The sequence below is a fragment of the Ammodytes marinus genome (assembly GCF_949987685.1).
Source record: "Ammodytes marinus genome assembly, chromosome: 20".
In the NCBI taxonomy this organism is placed as follows: Eukaryota; Metazoa; Chordata; class Actinopteri; order Uranoscopiformes; family Ammodytidae; genus Ammodytes; species Ammodytes marinus.
The window spans coordinates 18,804,979-18,820,093 of NC_137224.1; the positions used below are offsets into that span (position 1 = coordinate 18,804,979).

General features: G+C 39.6%; 2 protein-coding genes across 2 annotated transcripts; both read left to right on the forward strand.

The window, feature by feature from the left end:
* Window positions 1-2,011: 2,011 nt before the first annotated feature.
* Window positions 2,012-7,030, forward strand: gdf10b (growth differentiation factor 10b). Its single transcript, XM_080049271.1, has 3 exons — window positions 2,012-2,448; window positions 4,248-5,152; window positions 5,727-7,030. The coding sequence occupies exons 1-3, from the start codon at window positions 2,160-2,162 to the stop codon at window positions 5,916-5,918; spliced, it is 1,386 nt and encodes a 461-aa protein (XP_079905397.1). The 5' UTR covers window positions 2,012-2,159; the 3' UTR covers window positions 5,919-7,030.
* Window positions 7,031-9,344: 2,314 nt separating this feature from the next.
* On the forward strand, window positions 9,345-11,797 carry gdf2 (growth differentiation factor 2; the record flags this gene model as incomplete). Its single annotated transcript, XM_080049463.1, has 2 exons — window positions 9,345-9,696; window positions 10,887-11,797. The coding sequence occupies 2 exons, from the start codon at window positions 9,345-9,347 to the stop codon at window positions 11,795-11,797; spliced, it is 1,263 nt and encodes a 420-aa protein (XP_079905589.1).
* Between the last annotated feature and the right edge of the window lie 3,318 nt (window positions 11,798-15,115).

Consider the following 15,115-nt stretch of genomic DNA (forward strand, 5'->3'; position numbering starts at 1 on the left):
TCACGTATTAAGGGTATTAGTAACCGGGGTTTACACAGACAATTACATTTCCATATGTTAATATCACAATGGTGAAGGAAAGTGGACTCTGATTTAGTAGAGTTCGGGAAACGCAGGATGTTAATGTCTGTCGTAAATCGTTTTGTCTGGGATGGTGGGGATTCAGACCCGAGGAAAGAAATGTATGATAACTAGCTTTTTTCACTTATGGCTTTGTTTGCTGTTACAGGTTATCAATTATGATCAGAGGAAACATTTGACCGTCACAAACATTTAAAAGTGGCTTGTAGGAGGTTAAATGTCCTCCAGCAAAATAGGTAGTTTTTTCTTTACCGTCAAAAAAACATTATTTCCTGAGCTGTCGCCAGGTAAAGTAAAGTCAAGGTGACAAAAACAACCATGGTCAGGAAAAAATTGTGGTCATGGTTAACTCATTTTGCCGTTGGTAGCAGGTTGGAGGTGAACATTGGCTCCAATATCAAAGTCTTGCCCCTTGTGCCCCCAAACCATCTTCCCTGACCTCCTTCTGAAGAGGTTGTTGGGCACCATAACAACATAGAGCTACTTCCTTGGCCCCAGTTCCCAAGAGGGCGGCTGTAAATCCAGCTCATGCAGAGAGAGGAGTCATTATTCGCGCGACCAGGAGACGCTGCTTGTCAGGAAAGCATAAGCATTGGTTGTTTTAGGGTGATTAATGCTTTTGTTTTACTACTGAAGTCAGTCTGAAAAAGGGGGTTCGACAGGCATGTCAGTGTAACAGAACTCCTACTCCCCAAATCCACGCGGATTTATTTTGAAGCTGCACTCAAAAAAACTTTACACCATCAAAAGGAAAAACTCACAAGAGCAACATTAGTTTTTCTAACCCCATTAGAACCAATTAGACAACCCTGCTGAGTGATAACATAGTTTGATAGCTCCCTGGCAGGAGACAGATGCTATCTGGTTCTTTCATTGAGGCAGCCCGACCTTTACACAGACCAGTGTTTTACTGAAGGGGACCCCAGTCCCAACAGAATCCTTTATCTGACACGTCTGTGTCAAAGAGCCCCTTGTGAATCCCCCTCAGGACCAGTAGGAGGTATTTTAATAGCTGTCTGACCTGTGGTGTCTTTAGTCCCACTGCCATCTCCCCCTCACAGGGAAACTATTGTGCAGCAACAGAAACACAGCAAGAAGAGGAGACGCCTGAACAGAAGTCAGGGCGGGTCCTTTCCTCTAAATGAAGATGTCAAGCAACAAAATGACATATTTTCACGTTGAGGCAGGTAGTTAAGCCAGCCCAGCGGTCAATCAAACTACTGCTCAAAAACGTGTCAGTCATCTCGACGAGCTGCTTTCCTGACGGGTCACTTAAAGGTGCTACGAGGAACTTTTAAATATTTCTGAAACAGTCAAATGTTCCTCTGATGGTCTTTAATTGCATGTAACAGCAAACGAGACCATCAGTGTTAAGAATGCTATTACATAACATAGCTTTTCTTAATGCCTTTGTCATGGGTGTGCTAGAAAGAAAACTACCGCTTTTGTCCAAAGGGGATGCAAGAATGAACACAAACTGAAAGTTCCTCGGAGCACCTTTAAATCACAAAATAAACACTTTCTTTATTTACAGCTGTGGATATCTATAGCCATCCAGATTCTCTTAAGGTGAGACATTGCAAGCAAAAACATTGCTTTATTATGCACTAGTCAATATTGAGGGTTTGGTCTATTTTGCTTCCATAACAACAGTATATCCATATGTTCATTTAGGTGTTTATTTTACAATACCTTGTCTGTTTGCATCTATATATTTATCATAAAGCCCATCTAATGATCATCTTTATCTCAAAATTCAAATAAAAGAACTGATCTGATCTTGACTTTGCTGCTAATCAAAACTCTGAGCAGTTCACGTAGTGCAAGTCTCTCGTTGGCTGCGCGCTCCGAGGCGTCACCATCTGTCATCCAGCAGCAGAGCTTCATGCATGCGTCCACCCCCCATCTCCTCCCATTGTAGAAACAGCTGTAGACCGTGAACCGTGGAGTGCGGGTCTGACACGGATTACCTGGATAACGGCTTGAAGGTCTGGGTGGGCAACCACCAGCGAGAAAACGGGAGTGCAGCATTTATTTGATTCCTTTCAAAAAAATAATTTCTTCCACGTTTCTTTTTAATGGAATCATTACCTAGAAAATCATCCATGGCGAGCTGGATTTTTCACGCTCTGTATTTATTACTGATCCTGGAGTGGAGCTGGGGTAAACTCGTGTCTGAGGAGCTCGGTGAAGCCGCGCGTCAAGGTGCCGATGTCCGACCGGCTGTGGAGCAGCGCGTCTTTGCGCGCGAGAGCGCAACTCGGGACATGGTCTCCATCAACATGTTCAAAGTTTACGAGAAGTACAGCAAAGAGCCGCAGAGCCAGAGGGACGGGAACACCGTGAGAAGCTTGAAAGGTGTCCCGAGTGAGTGACCACACGCGTTTATTCCTAAGAACAAAATTGCTTTGCTGGAGAGAGCTGTTGTCTCCTGAAACAATAGTTACTGATTTGAGTGTACGTAGGGATGTTTTCATATTGTGTAAAACAATAAATAGAATAGGTTAATTCTTTACAATAAATTATGTGTCTTCAGGTTATTGGCATTGTTATGACTTACAAATAGCCTATTGTTTGTGAATTCATCCAAAAAGTGTAAAAGAGAAACAAGATCACAATTTGTCAGCTTTCACAAAAATGTTGTTGGATTTGTATTTTTCAAGCATGCTTTCCTGTGATCTATGTCATAATTATTCATTATTGTTGGTCATTATAATATATCACAGCTTGTAGAAAATAGACACAATGCTTATTTCCAAGATAAATTAAAATAAAACAGTAAAAGGTAAATCAGCACAAAAAAAAAAAAAAAAATTCTTTTTACAGTATGAAATAAATCACGTCTTTTTTTTATTCAAAAGTTACTGTATGAAATTTTAAGTGTTCCCAATCTCATATGTGTTTTCCCACTTTTGTTTTACTTATTTTTGTTGCATATTTCATTACAGGTCAACCTTTAGCAAACTGAAAATACAGATAAATGCAGACAGTTATTACATGAAACCTGGGAAAGTAAAATATTGTGCATAAAATATTACCTTGAAAACGTATATTTTTTTAATGATTATTTCATCAGTGCAACATCCTCAACATAAGTGTTTTGAAGCAAGCACACAGTAACTTCTGTTCCCCTTTGGACTGAACATCAGTCAGGGCTATGAGTTAGTAAAATGTGGGACTTTTAAGCATTGAGCATTGTTAGGTACCCGGTAGCTGCAACTGCTTAGGTGTTAGACAAGGGCCTATTATCACACCCAGACACAGGCTGCACAGCGAAAAGCCTCAGAGGAGCTCTTTCTGCTATAAGCATTTCCATATGCCCACAACAGACCCACTGGACCGGTCCAATGTTTGTCTTGCAGGCTGTGGTGGAGGGATTGAACTTCAAGTGTATAGCGATCTAGGATGAGGCTTTTGGTCATGCGTGAGGCAGGCACTTAAACGTGACACGCTTAATATTTTCCATGCTGCTGCTTATGTCAGTCAGATGTGTCGAGAAACAGAAGATATTTTCAATGCTACTTTTCCTGTCAGTCAATCTTGACAGCATGGGCGTAGGTTTCGTTTCAACAATGGGGGAGGGAAATTGAGTGGGGGGTGTCTGGGGCTTGTCTGAATTTAAATTTTGAGCTTCAAACACTAAATTTCCTGCATTTTGGTGCATTTTTATACGCCTTTTCTGCATCAATTTATTGCGGAGATGTCTATTTTATGTAAAGGAGAAGACAACAATGAGGTACCCAGTGACACAAATATAATGGCATATACTGTATTGCACTAAGGTTCTCAGGCATTCTGAATTGTCTTCAAGTATATTTTCTCCTGTATAGTATACAACTTCCTGCACATTGACAGAATGAGATAACAGAGGAGGAAAAAGAGGAGAGAGGGAAAGCTTCAAGGCAGCAACTCTAATTGCTTTTGTCTTGTTTATCGTTCATTTCAGAGAGAGATTCCTCCTTCAAGGCTTTTGCATCTATTTGACAAAACGTGTGGTTGAACCAGCAATCACATCACTGTTTATAAATGCTTTTTAAAAGCCAATAGACAAATGCAAGACAGAAGGAAATCAAGCTTGTTTTACTCCGAGGGTTATTAAATTGACAAATGTGTTTTTTCTAGTGAATCGTTTCATTCTTCTTCTCTTTTATTTTCAAATCCCCCAGGAGTCTTGAACGGCAAGGAAGTGTTCCAGTTCAACCTGTCTTCCATCCAAGAATCAGAGCGCATCCTCACTGCCTCTTTTCATTTCCTCTACAAGCGGCCCCGCCACCACCAGCGACCGTGGCGTTTCCGAAGGCCTCGCCACCCGTCCTCCGGCTTCCAGCATCCCCATTCTCCATCCCCGCAGATTCTCTTCCATGGATTGTCCTCAAACTCAGCCTTTGCAACACAGCTGGGAAACGTCACTTTGGCTCCGTTCAAGAAAGGCTCTTGGCAAACCAGGGACGTAACAGCGGTGGTGAAACACGCCAGGGATGTCAAAGAGCTTGCAGTCACGGTGGAGTTTGAAATGGGTATCGGGACCAATAAGTTCCCTAGTTCCACCCAAGAGCAGCTCTCTCCAGCCAACATTCCATACATCTTGGTATACGCCGATGATCAAGCCATAGACGAGCCGAACAGTGTGGCTATTTCACTCCAGCGGTACGGCTCCTTCCCTATAGGCGAGGATGCGCCCCCCTCAGCTTCCGCCTCTGCCTCAAGGATGCGTAGGGAGCTCAATCTCCAGAGTCAAACCAACGACATCCCAGAGGTCCAGTTTAACTCCTTGAAGAATCACGAACTGTGGCAGAACACGTACTTCCCAGCAAAAGCCAAAGCGTCAGTCAAACCGGGAAGGAAGCAGGGTCAAGGCAGCAGCAATGGCCTGAGTAAGCCCCAGGTGCTGAGTTTCGATGAGAGGACAATGAAAAAGGCCAGGAGGAGACAGTGGAGCGAGCCCAGGGTCTGCTCCAGGCGCTACCTCAGGGTGGACTTTGCTGACATCGGCTGGAGCGAGTGGGTTTTGGCGCCAAAGTCTTTTGATGCCTTCTACTGCGCCGGGACCTGTGGATTCCCCATCCCCAAAGTGAGTCTGAGAAACTGGATTCATTTGAGTTTTGAATTTGGATAACAGAAAACCACAGACACAAACCCAACTAATGCTGCACTGGTGTGATTAAAGTTGGAGTCAGTGATTCTGGAGTGCCCGTTGTCAAAGTCAAATCAGGGAATATGTCCGCATGATCTGGCTACCTGGCTGTTGTGTGTGTGAACTTTAAAATAAGTTGGGCGTTAATACACAGCCTAGGCTCTGTAAGCAGGAATGTAAACAAGGCGTATTTACACAAAGGGGCCCACTGTAGCAACATGCCTGTTTACAACTACAGGCTCTGTAAAGAGGCATGTTGCTACAAAAGTGATTTTGACAACAAGCATTCTCCAGAATCACTGTCCCCACCTCTAAGTCATTCTCCAGAATCACTGTCCCCACCTCTAAGTCATTCTACAGAATTACTGTCTCCACCTTTAAGTCTCCCAAATTAGGACTTAGGTTGCATGTTTTGTAGGACAGTATGTGATGCCTTTTTTGGATATGTCATTGTATATTGAAATAGTTGTATTGGTAAAAATCCCTCTTACTACCTTTAATTTCACTATAGGTGGTGCGTCCTTCCAATCATGCCACCATCCAAAGCATCGTCAGAGCTGTAGGAATCATCCCCGGTGTCCCCGAACCGTGCTGTGTTCCGGAGAAGATGAGTTCCCTCAGCGTTCTTTTCCTCGACCCAAACAGGAACATAGTGCTGAAGGTTTACCCGGGCATGTCTGTGGATACTTGTGCCTGTCGATAGGGCCGGACATCCGCTCAACAAAGATGAAAGTTAATGAAGACTTGCATGTAGGCAGATCCACATCGAAGAGTACGGCAGTGCAGCTGAGGATTAATTGATACGACTGGCAGGGCTCTAGGTCTTGAGACTGTGAACCTTTTCTGAATCTTGGACTAGTCATATCGAAAAGCAGTTTTAAGAAGTGCACTTCCTACAAACACATGTATGTGATGGTCTTAAATTGTATATGTATTGACCGATTGGACATTGGAGTTAGGCACTAAAATCTGCAGGTAGATCTTCATGAACTTTTTCCCTACTTTTTCAGCACATTTTCACTTTTATAAAGTGATGTTTGCCTTTTTTTATACAAGACAATATAAGACTTGATTTTCTGGACTGTGGATTTCAACAGTTTCATCAGTATCTGCTGCTGGCCCGTCTTTAAGATTTCTGGACAAACCGATGAACTGCGCACTAACTGACAGACTCAGGAAGGATACAGAGGCTGCATGGCAGCACGTATAGATCCTACCAATTTAATCAACCCTTTTCATTTTAATAGTGTAGTTACTAATGCAGACTAAATGGTATGGCTTATTCTTGTGTGATGTGTCAGATAGAGTGACAAATTGTTGTCATTAAACACCTCCCATATATTAGCCAGAACTGTTTTTCATGCATGAGAGGTAATATCTTCATAGAACTATACAATATTCATGTGTTTATATGTTGTATATAATGAGTGTATTTTGACAGCTTCTCAGATTTAATGAACTGCAAGCATTGTGTAGCTTGTTTCTGCTATGTAGCAGCACAGAGGAGAAATGGTGCATTGCTGCCACCTGTTGGGCATTTTGGGAAAATGTAATGGACCGAAAAATTTTAAAGGAGAAAGTTCAAGTGTTTCTGTGGCTATTCAGTATTTCAATTGAATACATCAATACAGTTTTTATCAAAGATGATGTGTAAAGTTTGTAATAAAATAGTAAATTTCCATAGTTAGTAAAAAAAGAAAAAGGGATAAATGTATTCAACCTTATAATTGTATGGCTAAAAGTGTATTTGAATAGTTATGTGATGTGTGTTTTAACAAATCATATACATAATGGAAATAAACTAATTTGTACATACATACTGTCAGAGGTACTCATTGACTTTCTTAGATTCAAGAGAAGTATATAAAGCATAGACTTTGAGTACATTTGACATCAACCTAACCATAAATAACATTAACATCCATCTTATATACATTAGATTGCATATTCTTTTATATCATGTTTTAAGTACCATATAACGGTATGGTTAAGAAGTCTGAAAAAAACTGTAGTGAAATTTGGACTAAATTCGATTTTGACCTAAAATTTTGCTATATCAATGTAACAAGGTTATAATGTTGTGTGAATACTTTTGTCTTCCGCCCCAAAGTAGCCAAAATATAAATGCTGCTTTAAAGAGCTTTAAACTTTGATAGGTAGCGGGAGAGATTAAACATTACATGATGGTTTAAATTTTGTGTTGAGTATTGGGATCAAACATTGGCCCTTGCATGCCTCAGTATAATATTAATATCTGCCATAGACTATTGGCCAAACTCTAATGAAACTTAAATGTTTTTTATAGCATGTGTTTCAACCCAGTATTTTGGCCTAAAGTAATATGACCAAAGATCTTCCTCTGTCCGGTTTTCCCTGCTGTGTTTTGTTTTCCTCCTGCATGCCTAAATGATTTGTTGTATCCATGCCAGTAGCTTTTGCCGTCGCCTTCCATCACTGATTGACTCCGTAGAGAGTTACTCTGAGATGCTTGAATAAAAGGATTTTTATGAAACCCCGCATGAACCAAGCACTGAGTGACTGCATGGGTGAAAGAAAGGAATTCCAAGATAGGCCACACTGAGGCCAATGTCCCCAGACACAGTGGCTTGTGGTTAGGGCAGCAAAGGGCAGATCCCATCATCCATCTCAGACATACATAGGATGTAGTGGTGAAAGCCATCAGCATCATGTCTTAGTTATTTGCTAGTGATGTTAAATTATCTCTGCTCTAATGCATCATTATATTTTATATATTTACTTTATGAACCTGTATCAGTTCATAAAAATGTTTCAATGTGCTGATTAAAGCACTCTTTGACTCTTTGCTCTTAGCTTAAAATAATCCTGGAGAGCGAAGGAAGTGATGTATTCTATGTGTCTTGTTTACTTGGAATAAACAGAACTTTTAGTGATAGCCATCATGGATGAACTAAACTACATAGACTTCAGCTACAGAAAATCCTTGGACAGACATCCGATCCTAATGTACCACCCACACTGCTTGTTCAACAGGGTGGTCTCTTGGAAATACAGTAGAGAAAAACGATGGTGAAAATTCAATCCTATTATTTGTGGAACACAGTTGACATGTTTTCCCCCACAAGTAACCTACATCTTTGTTTCTTTTCTATTTTGGAAAAGTATTGGAGTAAGTCAGAACAGAGCTACTGTAAATCTGTGCAATTTCTTTTTAACTGTCTTTGCTTATAATGTATAGTTTTGAATACTGAACGTTTTAAGGGATCACAATTTTGTTTTGTAGTTTTTTGTGTTTTGTTTTATACCTTACGCCCATGCTTAACATAGCATTATCGCTGTGAACATGTTATTGTACAAATTATTCTACAGGCATGAAGGAGGCGTGCATAAAATGTGTTTCTTTTGCAATAATGTGCTTTAGTCTAGAGAATTGGCAGCCTGCTGTAAATGAAGTACAATTTAAAACCCTTGATGCACAGTGCTTCTTGATGCACTTGTGACTTCTCTATTTCTCTGGCTGGTTTACAAGAATGTTTCTCTTAAAAAATTGCACATTCCTATAACTATCTGTGTCTGGCAAATATATTATATTCCTTATCAGTTCATTCAAAGGGATCAAAGTCATCGTCATCAACCTTCATCACATTTTGGTATCTGGAACATTTGTATGTCTCTGGTTGGATACAAGTTAAAAAAAACACTTAGCTGTTGGAAATATGTCGCAATGATGGCGGTTAAGAATTCAAAATTTACCGCTTTGTTTCCTTTAAATGTTTAGTTTCCACTGGCCTCAACAGTTTCACCCTCAAGCGAAAGGGCATTTTATGGAAATGTCTGCTTGTCAGTAACCTCACAGTTTCCAGTGCCTCTCTCATTATCGCCATCAAGTGTTTACAGTGTCTTCATTAGCAGCCAGCCCTCTAATGATAACAGGCTTAAAAGAAGGCATCAATGGCAGTGATAAGCATGGCCAAGCTACTATTTTGGTCGAAACAAGTCCCCCTGTTTACTCTGGGAGCATGGGAGCGGACCTCAGGACTGTGGTCCCTTCATTGGGGATCTCCATTTTCAAACCTTGCCATTGCAAAGTCTGTTTTCAAGCCGGGAAGTTTTTGCCAGCTCAGTGGCTCAAAAGAAATTTAATTTCAAAATGCAGAGCACCAGATCGTTCCTGTTCCAGGTGTTTTTGAGTCTGGTGGTTTCTTTTGGCATCTGCACCTGTAAACCTCTCAATAATGATATCCAGACTGAGGACTATGAGCCACTCTACTCTCGCCTGTCAGAGGAGGACCTTCTAGAGGAGGAAGACAACGACTCCAGGATGGAGAACCTCCTGGGAACCATGAAGGAGGGCTTTCTGAGACAACTCAACTTGTCCGATGTCCCTCAGGAGCAAGGCAAGATCTACCCTCCTCAGTTCATGGTGGAGCTCTACAACAAGTACGCCTCGGACTGCTCAACAATCCCTCAGTCTGATGTCATACGAAGCTTCACTGTGCAAGGTACATGAACAGGGTATAACTTTGGAATAAGTGTAATGCAATGTGAAGTTAACTTCTGTCTAGCTTATGGGAGGGAGACACTATTTGATTACAGAGAAAGGATTTGTCTTTCATTTGGTAACCTCCTTACTCAAAGACTGAATACAAATATTAGGAAATCCCTACCTGCCAAATGTATATAGTTTAGGCTATCTTCTTTATATAAGCTGGTCAATGTAATTCACTCTTAATATAACAGAGATTTTTCACAGCTACAGAAAAACAGGCCAGTTAGTGAGCATTCTCCTGGCACATTTCTTTAATAGTTATATTGTTCAGTTTAGCTTTTAATTTTACGTTATATAAATCTCTATATCAGTGGTTCCCAACATGTTTCACTTTTGACCCCTTAAAAGTGGATCAATGTCTACTTGCAACCTCTCATTACAGTAAACTTAAAGGCCAATTTAAGGCCATTCATTTATTGAAAAAGGTAAATGGACCCTCAGATTAATCGAACGACTCCTTCTGGGGACCCCAAACCCTTGATTGATTGCTTCAAAAAAAACTGAGCATATTTGGCTTTGATGATTGCAATAATAATTTATCAAACCAAGAAAGCCTAATTATTAATGCTTCCAAAGCTTCTTTTTTTCCCTAGATATGGCCAATGAGAAACATATTGAAGTTTTTTTTATGTAAGAAATTATCAATTTAAATGCCCCTATAGCAAATTGCATAATTTCCATTTTTTCAAAAACACTGTGTTTCAGTAGTGCACTTGTGCTCCGACTGCACACCATAGCTCTAAACCAAAGGTCAATAAAGGCAGTCCTCTTTGCAACAAGCCAACATTTGGCAGAATCCATTGTGCGATTAGGTTTGTATTTCACAGAAAAAATGTAAACTAGCAAGCTAGTCTAATTAGCATTCATGCAGATGGTGTAAGCTAATTAACCTAGAACTAAAATTATTCAGTTGGAACCAAGTATTCACATTCTCTGAAGACCACTATGAAGGGATCAATTTTATTTTCCCATTTTTTGGTAATTAGCCTACACTTAACCAAATATGTGTGCAAGTCAAAATAATATAGGCTACGGTATACACCATGGATACATGTACTGATTTCTTAGGAATATGTAATCTCTGTTTGACAAATATCAGCTGATGTTTCAAATAAAACCTCTGACCTCTTCATATCTCAACAGATATCCCTCTCTCTGTGACAAATGGCACAAAGTCAAAGGAAAGGCTGCACTTTAACGTCAGCATCCCCAGCCATGAGAAGATAACTAATGCTGAACTACAGCTCTTCTTCTTCCCAGATCCAAGGTCAGGGGTCAGCTCTCACAGTTTCAAGGCAACTGTCAAAGTCTATGAAGTGGATTGCAACAATTTCACATCGACAACCCAACTTCTTGTTGGCAAAGATGTGAAAGGCTCGCAGGGCACATGGGAGACATTTGAAGTGACCAAGGCTATTCAGAGATGGATCAAGTTGGGCCATGGAGCAACAGTTTTTGATGTTGTGGTCGACAGGAAGGACTGTTGGCCTTCTAAAAGTGTAGAAGAAGGGGCAGGCTGTTTGAATATGAGCGTGTCTGTGGGAGATAACTATTCAGCAGCTTTAATAGTCTTCTCAGATGACCTGGGTAGCAGGAGGAGGGAGACAAAGAAGGAATTAGAGGAGATGATCTTCCATGAAGAAGAAACCATCCTACTCTCTGCCGCTGCAGGGGATCAGCTTTCAACTGAGATGCAGGAGACTCAGCATCCACGGAGAAAGAAAAGAAAGGCAGAGAGGGAGTACTGCCGGCGGACCTCTCTGAAGGTCAGTTTTAAAGACATCGGCTGGGACAGCTGGATCGTGGCACCTCCAGAATATGATGCATTCGAATGTCGAGGCCTTTGTTACCACCCACTGACGGACGAATCCACCCCGTCGAAACACGCCCTCATCCAGACGCTGTTGAACATCAGGGACCCCAAGAAGGCCAACATGGCGTGCTGCGTCCCCATCAAACTGGACCCCATCACAGTCATGTATCAGGAGAACGGACGGCTCACTATAAGATACCTTTATGAGGAGATGAAGGTGGCAGAGTGTGGCTGCAGGTAGTTAGAGAGAGTAGGTTTGCTCTGGTGTTAGCACAGGTGAATATATTGGATCTATTGCTGCATTTCATTTAAGTCAGTCTGATATTTATACCCTCCATTGGTCCAGTAGAAGGAGCATAGCACAGGTCTTAGGGGAAATATGGATGCCTTCTTGTAGGTTAAGATTCCAAATAGCCTACTGAAGTCTACAGTCATGCTAGTGGTTCTGTAAGTCAGTACAAAGGCACAACTAGAGCTAAACGCTAACATCAGAATGTTATCATGGCATGCTGATGTTAGCATTGAGCTAATGACCATGCTAACATGCTGATATTTTAGGCTACTGTTTTATTGTTTACCATGTTCATGATCTTATTTTAGGGTGTTGGCAAGAAAATATATATTTTTTTAAGTTAGCACAGATGAGGTCAATGCAAAATGCATTAGTTTAGCAGGTAATTACCCATGAACCTATAAGTTTTGAAACAATGATGGCGCGATGATGAAAAGTTGGGGATCATGAATGTGTGAATCAAATTTCACTGATATCAATACCCCAGCTGTCGAGATGTAAACATGTTTTACCCATGGTGGAGGCTACTAAAAAGTTTGAGACAAGCCAAAGTTAGTAGGATTCCTCCTGTGGGGACCATGGGCAAGTGTAAGAATATAATAAATGCAATTCATGCATTCCTGAAATTAAATATACTGTGTGTCTATTTTAATACTGTAAACCATGAAATAATTATACAGTATGAAGTATTTAATTTACTGTTTATGTTATTTTTTCAAGTGAATCCCTTACACCTCTTTGTCATTTCTGCTTTACATGCCTGTGCTGAGATTATTTCAATGAGGCCTTCGCTTAAATGATGTCTTTTCACATGTTAACATGTTAACACCAACAAGCATAAAAATTAAATAAACAGATATCCTTACATAGTAAATTTAATAATAGTTATATGTACATAAAAAGCTTGCCCTTTCGCTGGGTTTCAACAAAACTAGATAAACAAAACATTATAAAAGTGTATTTTTGTGTAATAAAAAATGTAAAACACAACAAAAAGTATGTTCGAATAAATTAAAGATCTAATTCTAAGTCCATACATGTTGTTAACTTGTGGACTACAACGTCTTATTTTTTATGAAAGATTAACAGGGTAAATCACAGCTGTCCTTCATCCTGGGCTAGTTTGTATGTAAATCTGTACATTACTATTGTTGTAGTTGTAATATGTTTATAATGATATATGTTTAGAAGTGGTTATACAGACTTGTACAGAGTGTTCAGCTTATACATGCATGCTGTTTTGTTGACGTTGCATACAAGAGAACCTGTCTAAGGTGCAAGGCGGCTATGACAAATAATGTAAGGCTGTTATTTGTTTATTAAAATTGTCCAGGATTTAATGGAAATAACATTTAAACCAAATCTATAATTAAGCTGCTAACAAAAAAAACAGTTTAGCTTCCAGTGGAGAGTTTTTATTCTACTGTCTCATGATGTCTACATTTTTTTTCTGAGGCTTGATTATCCTGAAATTAATAAAGAATCTTCAAAATCAAATACAGTTGTAGTTACTTATTTCATCCAATCAGCGTATTCTTTATTTAGTAACTTTTTGGCATGAATTCATGTATTTTTCTGTACAATTCCTACTTATTTGACTTCAGGCTGTTACTACAGTGTACCAAGAGGCATAAAACTCATAAAACCACCAAAGACGACCTTCTAACTGCAGCTTCAAACTAACAAGCAACACAACAACATAATTCAGCAAATAGATCTGAGTTCTAAGTTCCAGAACTTATTAGACATTTTCCTGTCAACCTTTCAATCATGTGTCTCACTTGAAAGTCACCCTGAATGGTCACAGAAAGGCCAAATTTATTATTTCGATCTATGTGTGTGTACAACTGGGGTATTCTATGTTCAGCCTAGGTTGTCCAACTAAAACCTTGCACACTTCTGTGTAAACTAAAGCTCAAATGCTGTAAATTGTACAGCAGTCACCATGACAAATTTCAGTTTAAAGTTTCATTCTGACAATATTTGCAGTTGGCTGAGATTACCAGTAAATTTGTATTTATATTTGTCATTCACATTCAACTCTCTTTGAATTCTGCTTGTCTTTTGGAACCATATCCTATATCACAGGGATTAGGTTGCTGTTTCTTATTGTTTTCTCTGGTTCTTGGGTGTAAATATGTTTGTCTGTTTAAATCATAAAATTAATTGGGGATGAGAATGCAGCTGCCCTTACTTTTGACTTAATTTTGACTATGCTATCCCTTTGCAGTGGTTGGTTGATGGTCACTAGAATAAAGTTTGGCAAGGCGCCACCATACGCAAAAGAAATTATGTCATTGTTCCAACATTAAAATATATTTGCATGTTTCAGTCATTGAAACTGTTTCAAATTGTATCTATATGTTTAGTATCCATTTATATAAAGATGATTTTTCTCATGCATTATATTTCATATATTAAATTATCTTGGATGTTTTACACTTAAAAATACAGCCAGCAGCAGTTGGAATTATTGAATCTCTGCAATAAATGTCAGTGGCAGCCTGAGCCCACTGCTCGTTAGATGATAGTGAAGACAGCTGTGCGTCATAATATCCCATAAGCACTTGACCAGACTGTCAAGAAAGGGTTAAAAGTCTGTTGAAGTTTGACTATTAAATGAAAGTTGATTTGTTTTTACATCATGCAATATCGATTCCTGCAGGGTAAATATATTTTTTGTTAATTTAATGTGTAATTAATGAAAAGTAAGTCTGCATGTACAGTATGATATTACACGGCAAATCCTTCACTACCTTAATTTTGCTTGTCTGTAAATTTCTTCACGTGAGAGAAACAGGCAACATTGTACCAGCTGTAGGACACCCAGAGGCCAAGACGAATATCACATGAAGGCAAAATAGAACATGTACTGTACATGTAAAACAAACTAATTCCAGACAAACCTTTGTCCTAATGCAAAGTGTCTGCTCTGAATATCAAATATTGAAGTCAGTAACACGCCTCTGCAACAAAACCAATAAGGGGGCAAGTTCACGTCCTTCCTGGGTAACCCGAAATGGCTCTGGTCTCAAAATAGCACCAATGACAAGATGACTGAAGAAAATAATTGGCTCATTTGCTTTTGCCTTACAAAATGTTTACCCAGACATCAACAACATGTGACTGAACAAAGCTAGTTTAAAGTGTCTGGAGTGTCTGTTGTTAAAGAACCATAACACTAACAGTAGAAGTATTAGCAATATTAATCCTAATTTCAGAAAAACTATAAAAGTTCTGACGTCTCAATCGCATTTTGCTTGTTTG